General features: G+C 36.6%; 1 protein-coding gene across 4 annotated transcripts in view; it reads left to right on the top strand.

Moving 5' to 3' along the window:
* Positions 1 to 13,972, top strand: part of LOC110832582 (uncharacterized) — a 309,094-nt gene that overhangs the window by 272,108 nt on the left and 23,014 nt on the right. For 2 of the 4 annotated variants that reach the window (XR_015535045.1, XM_087348449.1), the window contains one exon: positions 1,190 to 3,344. The exons of the other annotated variants lie outside the window; for them this stretch is intronic. Coding sequence is in view for 1 of the 2 variants with exons in the window: in XM_087348449.1 (XP_087204575.1) it covers positions 3,057 to 3,344 (288 nt within the window). In the remaining variant the exon portion in view is untranslated. The remainder of the gene's footprint in view (positions 1 to 1,189; positions 3,345 to 13,972) is intronic. 4 annotated transcript variants of the gene reach the window in all.

The following is a 13,972-nucleotide window of genomic DNA, read 5'->3' on the forward strand; positions in this document are numbered from 1 at the left end:
ATGACCTCTGAAACGTTGGTTAACATCGACCAGACCACACAGCGCAACAACCCAGAAGACAGAAATCTTCATACTCATCGCCCTGATGACGGAGGCAGTATGACCTCTGAAACGTTGGTTAACATCGACCAGACTACACAGCGCAACAACCCAGAAGACAGAAATCTTCATACTCTGATGACGGAGGCAGTATGGCCTCTGAAACGTTGGTTAACATCGACCAGACTACACAGCGCAACAACCCAGAAGACAGAAATCTTCATACTTATCGCCCTGATGACGGAGGCAGTATGACCTCTGAAACGTTGGTTAACATCGACCAGACCACACAGCGCAACAACCCAGAAGACAGAAATCTTCATACTCATCGCCCTGATGACGGAGGCAGTATGACCTCTGAAACGTTGGTTAACATCGACCAGACCACACAGCGCAACAACCCAGAAGACAGAAATCTTCATACTCATCGCCCTGATGACGGAGGCAGTATGACCTCTGAAACGTTGGTTAACATCGACCAGACTACACAGCGCAACAACCCAGAAGACAGAAATCTTAGTATAATAGTAATTAATAATTATATGTATTCGTGGCTGATTTCACCGATAGGTTTCATTCGCGAGGAAATAACACAAAATTTATGTTGAAAACAAACCAAAGTAAATAAAAATTGGTCACTGATAAACTTGCGTTTCAGGAATACGGTTATGCTAAAGAGATGTGTGTGTAATGAAGAAACTGTAGATGCTTTAATGATGAACTTGAATTAGAAGGAAGAGTAGAAAGATAATTTAAAAGGGGATACTTAAGTACGTAATTGGCCTTCATGTTCATTTATTAAAAATAAAACATATTTTTACAGATAAAATCCATTGTTTCAAAATACTACACTGCTTAGATCAAAAATTTCTCTTCAGAAATTTAGACGCAAGTATCAGACAGTTTTAAGTTTTCCAAAATTAAAAATAGATTCCACGTTACCTTCTTTGTTATTAACAAATGCTTTTTACATACAAATATCGATATATGTTGTGGTTTTCTTCAGCAACTCCAAGCGAATAAAACGGTCTACGGTTGCCATGACTCAAGGGATGACAAATATGAAAAACTGAATAAAGTAATAAACAAACAGAAGAATGGATTAATTAATTAATTAATTAATATTATTTTAACATTATCGGTAAATCAGCCTGTTGTAGATTGAACCTCCCGGACACTCCGTTGAAAGAGGACGGAGTCTTGGTACTAGTGTAAGTTGATCATCGAGAGGGGTGGTGTATGGAGCCCTGCGCATGTCTGTACATGCAACACTTGGACGAAGGGAGGGATTGTACAGTTGAATATCAGACTCGGTTCGAGGGTTGTGATAGAGCAGTTACAGACCGGTACGGAATGCGATCGGCGCTGGTCTCTCGTGTGGAGTCTTTGCATAAGTTTACCTCAAATCCGTATTTTCCGCCATCTGATGTGCAGCGAATATGGAACAGTATTCACAGTGAGTTAAAAGTCTGGGCTGGTAAAACAGCGTCTTGGGAAAACATTGTAACAGCTCGATAAGTCAGTCCGTGAAGTTAGAAGCACATTAAGTTTGAACAACAGACTTGACTTTATAGGAAGGGAAGTTTTAAAAGAATGTTTCTAGTGCTATTTAAATTATAATTTGCTATGAGTAGTTTTGACAGCTGTGGACGACGTATATAATAACCTTTTCGAAGAAATGACAATGACAAACCTAAAGTTTTACTTTAGACTGTAATTATTGTGAACAGTTCAGTATATTAATTTTAAATAAACCTAAGGATATTTTATGTAAGAAGAATTTTTGTTCGTCACAACAAAGTCGTGTGGTTGAGCTGAAGATATTGAAACAGTTAATGAATTAAATTTATTACTTATGTATACATTAGTTTGAGGAAAGTGTAATTTTTTTTCTTGTTATTACAAACAATTTGTACCATAAGCTTCATATTTTCAAATCGATTTATGACCTACGAGTGGTTATAATATGAATTGTTTATATCTGAATATAAATTGCTGCACTCAGTTTGTATGAAGTGAAATTTTATATACGATTATCAAGAGACTAAATAAACAACTTAAAATGAATTCGAGTGCATAGTTTAGGAGAAAGTTTAAAAATACATGTGAAAACATGATTTTGTTATAAACGTAAAATCTAAAATGTGTTTGTTTGGAAAAAACCTCTGGAAGGGACGATAGAGGAAAATAAATTTCGTATTTTACTCTTTTTATTCAAGAGGAATACGTGATATATTCAGTTTTGCTTTTATGTCATTCTTGTAACACTTCATAAAGAATTTTGCGTCAACAAATGAAGACAAAGTTGAAGAATTCTTGGTTAGTTTCAGCTAAAAGAATCTTTATTTTATATATGAAGTCTGTAAAACAGAACTGAAGTCGAGATCGAATAATCTATGTGTGTATACGCCATCAGAAACATATTGTTAAGACATCGAATGGTTTATCTTCATAGTTTTAAGAAAGCAACTCAAGATATTATAATTTAAATGACGATTGATTAGGCTGTGTCTACTCGTTTTAGTTTACATCCAGTTTTAGTGAAAGGAGGACACACGTGGGAAGAAGATGAAATTATTATGAAGTGATATTAAAACCTCGGCATCAGATCTACACAAAATCCACATTTAGCTACAAATTTTAAGTATTTCACGCTCACAATAAATTTGATATTAAACAAAGTTTTGGACGATATTTTTAGGAAATAAAAATCAGAGATTAAACAGTGTTGAAAGAGGCAAATAATATGACGTCTCCGAATGTAGTAACATGTACAAATGTAAATTGTGGCTTCAAGCGAAAATGAAGTAATCGTAATCTATTTTATGAAAGGTAATAAACTGAAACAGTTGAGTGACAGTGTTTATTAAACGAACGAATATCGGAGAACACATTGTCAAAATTCAAGGAACAAATGGTGGTAGAATTTTTAATGTAAATTACGTTAGTCAAAACTAAGTTTTGACAGCAGGGAAGTGGAGATTTCGATTCAGAAATTGGACAGACGGACAACCAGTATGAAGGGTCACAAACAACACAACAATAATAACATCAACAGTGCAGGGAACGTGAAGGAGGCGGAGCGCAGACTCGGCGCCATCCTGACGACTGCGCAGAAGCTGTCCGTCTCTCCCGATGACCTGTCCCGACTCTTGGCCGTCAAGAAGTTGACCCAGGGCACGGCGCGCTGCAGAAATTGCTCGCGACAGGTGCTGCCTCTGCTGGCCGGATTGTTGACTGTACTCATGGTCCTGGTCATGTACTCGGTCGAGGAGCAGGGACTGGGCTGCCTCAAGAACACTTCGGTACGTTCTCACTTTGATAATGGTCTGAGATGATATTGTTGCGTCATATTGTGATGATTATAATTGTTTATTTTAACCGTCTAATCACAATAAAATATTTTATTAAATATTAAAATATTATTACTATAATTAACATTTAATATTTAAAATATTTAAAATATATTAAAATGATGCTCTTTCTATCGAAATGTTCGATTTACAATTAGAGTATCATCTTTTTCACGACATGTTTCGGTTTTCAATGAACCATCTTCAGGTGTATAATCGATATAAATTCAAATGTAATATTCTAAATGCAATCCTTCGTCAGATGTCCATTAAATATCAGTTATCCTCTTCTAGATCAATTGTACTTTGTTATCACATTCAATGTTGTTTCGTAAATGTATGTCGCGTGATCTTGCGTGGGTGAAATGTTTGTAGTGGTTTTTTATAATCGGTCTGTAAATTAAATAATAATATTATAAAGACTAAATGGATATTAGAGATAGAAAACAAAATAATATGTTGAGGAATTTTAATTTTAAAAAATATATTGAGGAATTTTAATTTTAAAAACATACCAGATATGAAGAGTGGAGGATAATGGTTATTTAGCGACACTTCATTAACAACAGATCGGAAAACTTGGATGGGAGACAAAGTTTAAAATGTGTATCAATAAAAGATAACATTGGGAGGATAGGGTGGATTTATATGGATCAGGCTAAGGACCGGTGAATCTTCGCTTCAATAAAACACGTGCAAGTCCTTAAATTAACCATAGAATGACCATCATTTTCTCAAGAAGAAACTTGATGTAGGGATTTAGCCAGATAGTTAGTCTTTCAAAATAAAGAAGGACAGAAAAGGTTCTGCAAATGGCATATTTAATGATCTACTGGAAGATTTATCCAAGTCAATTATTTATTTCTACTTTCGTGGTAGATAACACAGGGTGTGACATTTCAAACGAAACCCAGTAAGAGTCGTATACTGCATTAAAAAATAAAATCAGAAACAAATTTTCCCCCCCGCGTAACACTCTTATCAAAATTACCATGTGACACTCAGTTCAAGGTCACATTTGTTGCTAGGCCGTTGTCGTAAAACAGTGAGCAGTAGCCTGCTTGTCCCGACAAGGAAATTCTGGATAAAACAAAACACGACTGATTTTAAAAAAAAATCTTCGCTGCTTAATGAAAATACTAAACATTTGCAACCCTGCATTTTGGCCCGTACGTGATGGTGTTTGTGTATATTAGTGTGGGTTCCGTTTTAAGTGGGGCAATACTTATATACATCGAAAGCAAAGGTTATGTATTTAACTACAATATGTCACAGTAAAAGTGATCTAGTGTCGAATTTGTTGGAATAAATGAGAAAGATTTGAGAGAAAATTTGTAGGGCATTACAGCTACGTAGATGCTTATTATGTTTCATTCCGATGTTATTCATCAACGCCGTATCAAGAATAGAATTAGACAATGGAGTGAAGTCTGAGAATTTGAGAGCAAGTATTAGTAATCGTTTCATGTTGCGACAATTTATGGCTGGTTTTCCTACTCCCAAATCTTTGAAGCATTTTGTAGTTCTCTGGTTTGCCTTCCCACGTAAAACGTCAGCTGATGCGATAACCACGTTACAGAAGCTCGTAGCAACAAGACGCAGTCACACGTTGTTCAGTGGAGAGAGAGGTTGCAGCTGGGTGTGGATTCCACTCAGACGAGATGGGTTTAAACCAAATACCTTGCAGCCTTCTATTAAGGAGGTGAAGCGCTGAGGGCATAGGTCGCGACCTTCCGGCCTCATATTTTCACCCTGATACCCGCACGGCAAATTGTTTGATAGTTTGTCTCCTGTTACGTACCGGGAGAGAACATTTTATGGGCTGTGAGGGATTACGTTGTCTCCACTTGCTGAAACAGGATTCTCCTGCAAAGTAACACGAATTTATAAGCTCTTTAACGCGTTAGACAAAGTTTGAAGATTTCCGTCTTCTGGGTTGTTGCGCTGTGTAGTCTGGTCGATGGTAACCAACGTTTGAGAGGTCATACTGCCTCCGTCATCAGAGTATGAAGATTTCTGTCTTCTGGGTTGTTGCGCTGTGTAGTCTAGTCGATGTTAACCAACGTTTCAGAGGTCATACTGCCTCCGTCATCAGGGTGGTGAGTATGAAGATTTCTGTCTTCTGGGTTGTTGCGCCGTATAATCGGGTAGAAATTTATGGACGTTTGAGAGGTACTTTCTGCCTTCCTTCATCAGGGCTATGATTACAACCCAGAAGACAGCCATCTTCAAACTCACCGTCGTGAAAACCTCAGATCCTACAATCTTTGACCTTTAATTTCAAGACGCTACGTATTACGACATACAATGTCCAACCAGTTTTACCCAATATCGTTAATTTGTATCATAGTCGTATCAATTCTAAGAGATTATCGTTAGTGTTACACTATACCCTATTCTACCTGATAACTAAAGATCATGTTATTCAACGATGTCATATTTCTTCAAGATCCGTTTTAATATTATCCTCCAATCAGTGTCTCAAGTTTTTAATTCATGTACTCCGTCCTTGTTATCATTTCTTATATTCACATGCGTGCTACATACGCTGCCAATTTCGTTTATCCTATATGACTTTAAAACATCTTAGTATTAAATAACATTTCAAGAATCCTGATTCTGCTCGTCTCAGCCATTTGTTTTAATGATTTATCCTTAATGTAGATCCCTCGTAATATTTAAGTGCTGAAGTTAACATTTATACCGAGAAAGAAAACGTAGTGTGAATATGGAGAGGGTTACGCCCACTATATTATCCTTATCGGGTCTAAATATTATCTTCTGTAGTTAAATATTACCAGGGATCAATGTTATAGAAATTTCATTAAAGCAGATGGCTGACACAGCCAAGAGCCTTGTACTGTGAGAATCCGTCATCTGTTTGCCGCATTGCATGACTGCGTTTCTCCGTTTTATATCGAGCCAATAATTCACTTTGTGGTCAGGTTGACGTTCCAAATTTCATTTCTTATGCTACCCACAATTTGTTTCAGTTCCGTGACTGCCAGCCAATAAATAACCACAATTCTCGATGCATTAAACTCGAGGCAGAATTCTTTCAGTGGCTGAACCTAGCTCAGTGGGCCTACGTCTGACACTCTCCGCCTTACCCGGTGATTTTACAAAGGTTTACGCGGTTTTACTCAGTCCGCAGGTATATACGTCAACATGTTTCGAATATGTTAACGTCTCATCTTAGTCATCATTCTAGCCTACATTAGCTTCTTCAGAAAACTACTTACAGATCTTAGTCAGGTCGATGTAACCTGTTCTGTAATGTGTTAATTGTCTAAGCTCCCTGAGATTGCGGGAAATGAAGAAGATATTCTGAAGTACAATTCGCCACTTCGCACAACTGTTGCTAGGTATTTATATTGCACCTCCCCCCCCCCCAACCCGTATCGACATGCACCGTTCAGTGGAACTCAGACGTGCAGTAAAAAGAGTTCTGACTGAAAGCTTCAGATTGGTAACTCAGCCACTTATCACGCTGAAGTTTTAAGTGTCAATTTAAGGCAATCTAAATACTTTTTCATCGCTAGGTTAGTAAAGAATCAGTCTTTTTCAATGCCATGTCTTACAGAAAGATTGTAATGTAGATTATTTTCTATCGAGCATATACGTACAACGAGGGTGAAAATATATTTTATTATTTATTATTAACTGCAAATGGGTTTTTACCCGGTGGCAGTGGTACTACGATAAGACACAACAAAACAATAAGACACAACAAAACAATGAGACACAACAAAACAATAAGACACAACAAAACAATGAGACACAACAAACCAATGAGACACAACAAAACAATAAGACACAACAAAACAATGAGACACAACAAAACAATGAGACACAAAAAAATATAAGACACAACAAACCAATGAGACACAACAAAACAATGAGACACAACAAAACAATAAGACACAACAAAACAATGAGACACAAAAAAACATAAGACACAACAAAACAATAAGACACAACAAAACAATGAGACACAACAAAACAATAAGACACAACAAAACAATGAGACACAACAAAACAATAAGACACAACAAAACAATGAGACACAACAAAGCAATGAGACACAACAAACCAATGAGACACAACAAAACAATAAGACACAACAAAACAATGAGACACAAAAAACATAAGACACAACAAAACAATGAGACAGAACAAAACAATAAGACAACAAAAACAATAAGAAACAACAGAACAATGAGACAGAACCAAACAATGAGACACAACAAAACAACACACCACACTCAAAATAAAACGACTCATAAAATTACAAAACCATAAGGCACAAGAATTTATACACAAAAATACTGAAGAAGTTTTTTGTGTCATAATTTGGAAGCTGAAGTTACTTCAACATGGTAATTTAAGGTCACGTCTATAATTAATGTCCTTTCCGATAGATAGCAGTTGCGTTCTTACACAGTTCTGGTTCTTAATGCTGTGCTACTATACTCCATACGCAGTACGAATCGTTATACAAGTTCACAGACTCTGTTTTTATATCATTTTTGTAAATCTGTGAGGTAAATTTTTGCACAATAATTACGCATAAATCTGTGTATCGCATCACGTATAGTTATTTCAATTCTTTCTGAAATGTCAGCTATAATTTTACGCTCTCATAAGCGAATAAGTCTTTCGGACGTTGTCATCCCTTCAGATTTCCGACCAAAACTTTATACGCATTTTCGTATTACTTTGCGTGCTGCACAACCCGCCCATCTAACTCTCTGATACACATTTCATTAATTTTTCTTGAGGCTATGAAGAGAGACGCGGGTGTCTGATCCTGTATGAAGCAGAATGTCTTGTAAAACACGTAGTGTGTCTTATGAGGCATACTCTGTGACGTGATGTCAAATATTTTGGAGATAAATTGCGAGCTAATATTTGTCTTCGCTATACGCAAATGTCTATAAGTGCGACGTAGAGAAATCTGTTTAGGAGGTAAAGAACGTGTCTGGATTGAGACAGGTAAAACAAAAATAGTAGTTGGAGTAAAGTACAGTTCGTGGCTGGGAAATAAATTCACACGCAAACGGCACACCCGTCGTATAAACACGGACGTACGGACGCTTCAAATTACGGCCTGACACGGAAAAATAATCAATCGCCCGAAATAGAGAGAGAGAGAGACAGGCAAGGCGGACAGTAGTAGTTTATGGCAGAGAAATAAACGAGACACGACCCAGGACAGTCAAACTACACGCTCGTCGAAATACTTTTCCATTAAATTTTTGTCATATTACGTCTTCTCGTTCACATGATCGACTGGTAATTAAATTTCTCTTTTCTGATATTAACCTGGAAGTTCTTCTTTGTGTGAAAACGTCGCTATAGGGCACAGTCACATCCTATTTTAAACAAAAACATTTTAATCCTATCATCCTATTCATCCAACTTCACTTAAGTTATTCTAAATAAAATGAATCTTTCATGTACCCCTTACGTGCTGGATGTCCTACTTTGTTTTGAGCTCTAATATTTTAGGTGGGTAAATCAAATTTTACAGATAGTCTTTACAAAATTTTCTTCAAATTCTTTATTAATTCAATTCTCTTTGGTCCAAAATTTCGTGAGTACTTTTATTAGTATTTTCCCTCCCCTTAGAGCTTTATATGCATCTAAAACAACAAGTAATAACTTTTACTTCTGTAGATTTTATACGGGTTACAGATAGACAAGGTATTATGAATTAAAAAGAAGTTGTTTTTTTTAAATTCAATCTATCCACAATTCCTTTCTTTATTTTTCTTGTATTTTCCTTCATTCATTATTTTTCCCTTTCACTTCTCTTATTTCTAGTTTTCAGGTGCTTCGGAATCCCTGCAGATCGCCTATTAAAATCGCTACCTCCGTCCGTCTGACCGTTTATATGCATAAAAATTCTAGAATGACTAAAATGATTTTTGCGAAAAGCATATTCTGGGACGTTTTACTAAAAATTTGTCAACACATTCCAATTTGGGATAGAATCTGATGACATGATGACAGGAGCGGAAACTTCACACGAAGACCTGCATACGAGGTGCGATCGGAAAGTTTCAAGACTGCGCGTATAAAAAAACCCGTACACTTATCTCAGGTATTAAATTTATCCATCACCCTCGAAGTAGTTCCCCTGGGAGTGAACACAACGATCCCAGCGGTGGGGTGGGGGTTTGAATCTCCCTCGGCTACACTATTACTATGTCTCCTACCAACGTTCCTGGCGAAAGCGTCAGTTTTTTATGCTATTCGTAAATTTTCTAACGTGTAATTTGTTTCATTCTTTATTTCATTCTTTTTTATGTTTCGTCCATCCATGTTATAACATTCCACCGACCATATATAACCATGACTAACACGAAAAGTACTGAAACACTTAACAGTTTATCACTGTACTATAGTACGCTCGGTTGTCTTGACAGGATATTATTTCGCTAGAGAGACAGAAACGACATCTGTATTTTGCAGGAAATACCACTTCAAACATACAATCAAGTACTAAACGTGAAGTACGAAGTACGCCCTAATATCCCACGTGACAGTGTAGTCAAGGTCACCCTTATTTCTAGGCTTCAGCATAGCTTAAAAATACTTTTGTCGTCAGGGCTACGTTTCAAACGGTGCATTGTATATATATATATATATATATATATATATATATATATATATATATGTTTATAGATCAGGCAAGAATCAAAATTTCTGATTCAGGACGTGCCGTTAATCTTTCACGTACGCCATTCATCATGGTCTACTTTTTAAATACATCACCGTCACATATTTACAAACTGCGTACTCTGGAAGGCAATTTGTAGGGAAGCCGTGGTTGCTGCGATAAATTTTAGGTCCTCATGTACTCGGTCACGGATGAAAATAAATCTTTCTACTAAAGTGGTCATTAGTCCTTAAAAAGACTAAGAGGCTCAGAAATGTCTGCTTAATACATGAAATATCTTAAAATCTCTTTCTGTATGTGCAGAGTTAGCATTCATCGACGGTAATAATTTATGAGCACTTTGCCTCTTCTGTGATGTGAATTAATTAATTAAACTTCGATTCGATATACTTTGTTGTTATAGCATCATTAAATTATCCATGTAGAAGCCTGTAGTTGAGTATTCGTCAGGTCATATTTCAGCTTGAGGTCTAGTAACACGTGCAGCGTTCTGTAAATGTGAACTAGTAATCGCCGCGATACTGCGGCAACTTCTCCGACACTTATGTAGTGCGTGTAGTCTGACAGCAGCACTCCAGGCGCTCCAGTTATAATCACTGTATAATGGCAAATGTGCAGTATTTGAAACTAATCGCGTTGAATGTGGAGCAACTTGTCGATTGGACTGGTGTTTGATGAAGTCGTTGATTGGTTCATTGACTCAATTTATTGTTTCTCTTACAAAAAAATTGGCTATTAACTTGTTCAACGTATAGCTTTGTACTAGTAATGTTCGCTGTCTGCGTTATTAAAATAGTTCAAAGGGTCTTTAAGTGTATGTGAAAACAAAAGAGGATGCAACCTTTTCCATTCGCCCGTCTGCATTAACTTTCCGGGCATTCGTTCGGATACAGTTGCAGTGGAGCATGTATCTGGGGAAAGTTCTGTTTTGTCTCTGAGCACAGAATTGCTGTAAGGAATAAGATGACGTCAGACATGATAATAATTTTGTTTACATGTGAGTTCTGAATGTGACTGTGAAGAGTATCAGTGCCGCTATCAGGTATCGAATCTCGATAGTTCAGTCCGATGCCTGTCACTTCACGCAATCTGTCTTGTCAGTTTACATTTGTGCCGGATTTCTGTCTTAATTTTTTTTTCTCATTTAAGTATTCTGGTTTAATACAACGTTACAGAAGCAATATAAATGGGAACAGTGCACTAATATAACAATTCGTCTATGAATTTCATTCGATTTGTTTTTCAAACAGAATATATAATTTTCATACGACGGTATTAGACTTTTTTACGGTTTCACGAAAGACATTTATTTTTAAGTAAAGTAAAGTTTGTCCCGCTACACGCCATGTAGGTCGTTTGGGGGGAGGGGCGGTATAGATCCTACTCTTTCATGACCTCGGCACTAGACGGGGGGTGAGTGGTCAGCATCACACCCCGGCCGCGCTTAACCCCCGGTAAAGGACCCCGGTGCCCATTAGATGGGAGGCTGGGTGGGCCCCAGAGCCGGTCTCGACGCAGAGGCTAGAGGAAAAAATTCTTTGCTCTTGTCGGGAATCGAACCCCAGTCCAGCCGTAGGTAGTCAATGTACTGACTGAGCTGTCCGGGCTCCTATCATAATAAAGTAACAATAAATTTTTAAATTTCTTCCATTTTATTATGAGACAATAAAATGGAGGGAAAGAATATCACAGTACCCTTGAATATTACTTCTGTCTTTCCGTCCTGTCAGATGTAAACCTCTGCATTTATTAAGTTTTTTCTATTATTTGATTGGTTTAGGCTAGGCTTTTGTTTGTTTGTTTTTTCTGAGGATAACGACCAGTCTGATTTTAGAAATATGAGACGTCGCCATGAAAATATTTTCGTTAACAAAAGAAGTACTAAGCAGCGAATCACATACATACCATCTAGTATAACTATGTTTAATTGACATTTATCCAAAGAGTTTAAGATTATTCGACATGTCCGCCATTATCCGGGATTATGAGTATATTACATTAAACACGTTGAGTAAAGACCAAGGTTAAATAAAGAATGAATAGGAAATATTTGTATCTTATATGCGTCATGTTTGTGTTTGATTAAATATATTTATTTTGTACAGTCTATACACAAACGTTTGAAGTTTATTTGTGTTGTAAAAATTATATAATATTAAAACATTTTGTTGTGTAAAATATTATATTAGCGCTCTTAATCGTAAATACGATTTTACATTATATTTTTTTAGCGCTTTTATTAAAACGACATGTTTCGACGGGTAATACCGTCGTCTTCAGGTTTTTATCAATTTAAAATATTTTAAAAACTATTAGATATTTGATCAATATATTATAATGATCCGTAGTCTTTAAAATATTTTAAATTGATAAAAACCTGAAGACGACGGTATTACCCGTCGAAACATGTCATTTTAATAAAAGCGCTAAAAAAATATAATGTAAAATCGTATTTACGATTAAGAGCGCTAATATAATATTTTACACAACAAAATGTTTTAATATTATATAATTTTTACAACACCAATAAACTTCAAACGTTTGTGTATAGACTGTACAAAATAAATATATATAGAATAGGAAATAGTTTGAGGGTGGATAGACAGAAGGAAGTACTTCAACAGTCTGTCTACAGGGACATTAACGCTGCTCAATACAGACCGCGAAGTCCTCTTAGTGCTGTACCACGGGCCACTGTTTGTCGCTTTGTGGCAATGCATCTGCGGAACGGGTATTGATTTCATAGCAACGACTGGGGCTCGCAAGCCACCGGCTTCTGTCTATCAGATGTCTGCGCGATAATGTTGATATCGATAACCATAGTGCGATCTTGATAATGTTAACAAAATTAGTAATAATAATGTATTACATTCTGTCTCTGTCTGTCTTATTAATCCCACTGAGCAAAGTGGCCCTACTTCCTGAAAACTAACTGTCACTCAGGTAAAAATATTACCCGTATTATATGCAAGCCGTTGACACATTACCCTGTTCACAAAAGCCCACCACTGGACCGTATCTTAAGGCAGATGATTCAGTTTATAAACTCTCTCACTGTTGATTTATAATGCATCTACGCTGTCCATGTTTCTCGACAAGAACTTTGTGTGCATTTATAAAACTTCGAACGTGCGCCATAGGTCACGCACATCTTGAAGGCACGATAAACGTTTGCTGTACGGAGATGCTGAATAAAGTTAGAAACAGCAAGTGTAGACTGAACAAGGAATTCGGTAAGAAAATAGATTCTGATCAAAGACATTACACATAACTTACCGAATCTCTGAACCTTTGTGACTGATTTTATTTTCTAATGGGTAGAAGAAACTTCATTCGCCTTGATTATAAACTAATATACAGTCATCCTCGTAATTTCTTTCTGCCAATGAGCAATGGCCAGGAAAAATATAAATCAGAATAGGATATACGTACAATAACTTGCATTCTAACGTCTGTAAGATAGTGGAATCAAACAGCTCGTTTCGTAGCCCGACTGTGTAACCACGAAAGAACTTCGCATAGGTCGCGGATTTGTTTTCGTTTGGCGAGTAGTTGGCCAGTCAGACATGTTTGTCTAGGTAAAAGTTAACTGAGAACTTATTATTTATTTAAATATGTAGTTACTAACAGTCTGAATTTCGTTTGTTAGGAACTTACGCACTTAATCTACTTCGATAGCTTTTAGGTGAATGCTAAACAGCTTTTTCAGTGAATAGTCTGGCTGATATCAATCAGAGTCTGATATTTGGTTATTCGCTGAGTCACTAATTTGACAATCTCGTAGATGTAGTTCCTTTGAAGTATCCATGACCGCTCCATAATAATGTAAAATGTTATAACTTGCGCGTTTACGAAATCAGAAATCTCTTCCAGGTGTTAAACTTTACCGTGATGA

This window comes from Zootermopsis nevadensis, unplaced genomic scaffold (assembly GCF_977971745.1).
Source record: "Zootermopsis nevadensis isolate Lab colony 2312 unplaced genomic scaffold, Znev_1.0 Znev_ptg000013l, whole genome shotgun sequence".
In the NCBI taxonomy this organism is placed as follows: Eukaryota; Metazoa; Arthropoda; class Insecta; order Blattodea; family Termopsidae; genus Zootermopsis; species Zootermopsis nevadensis.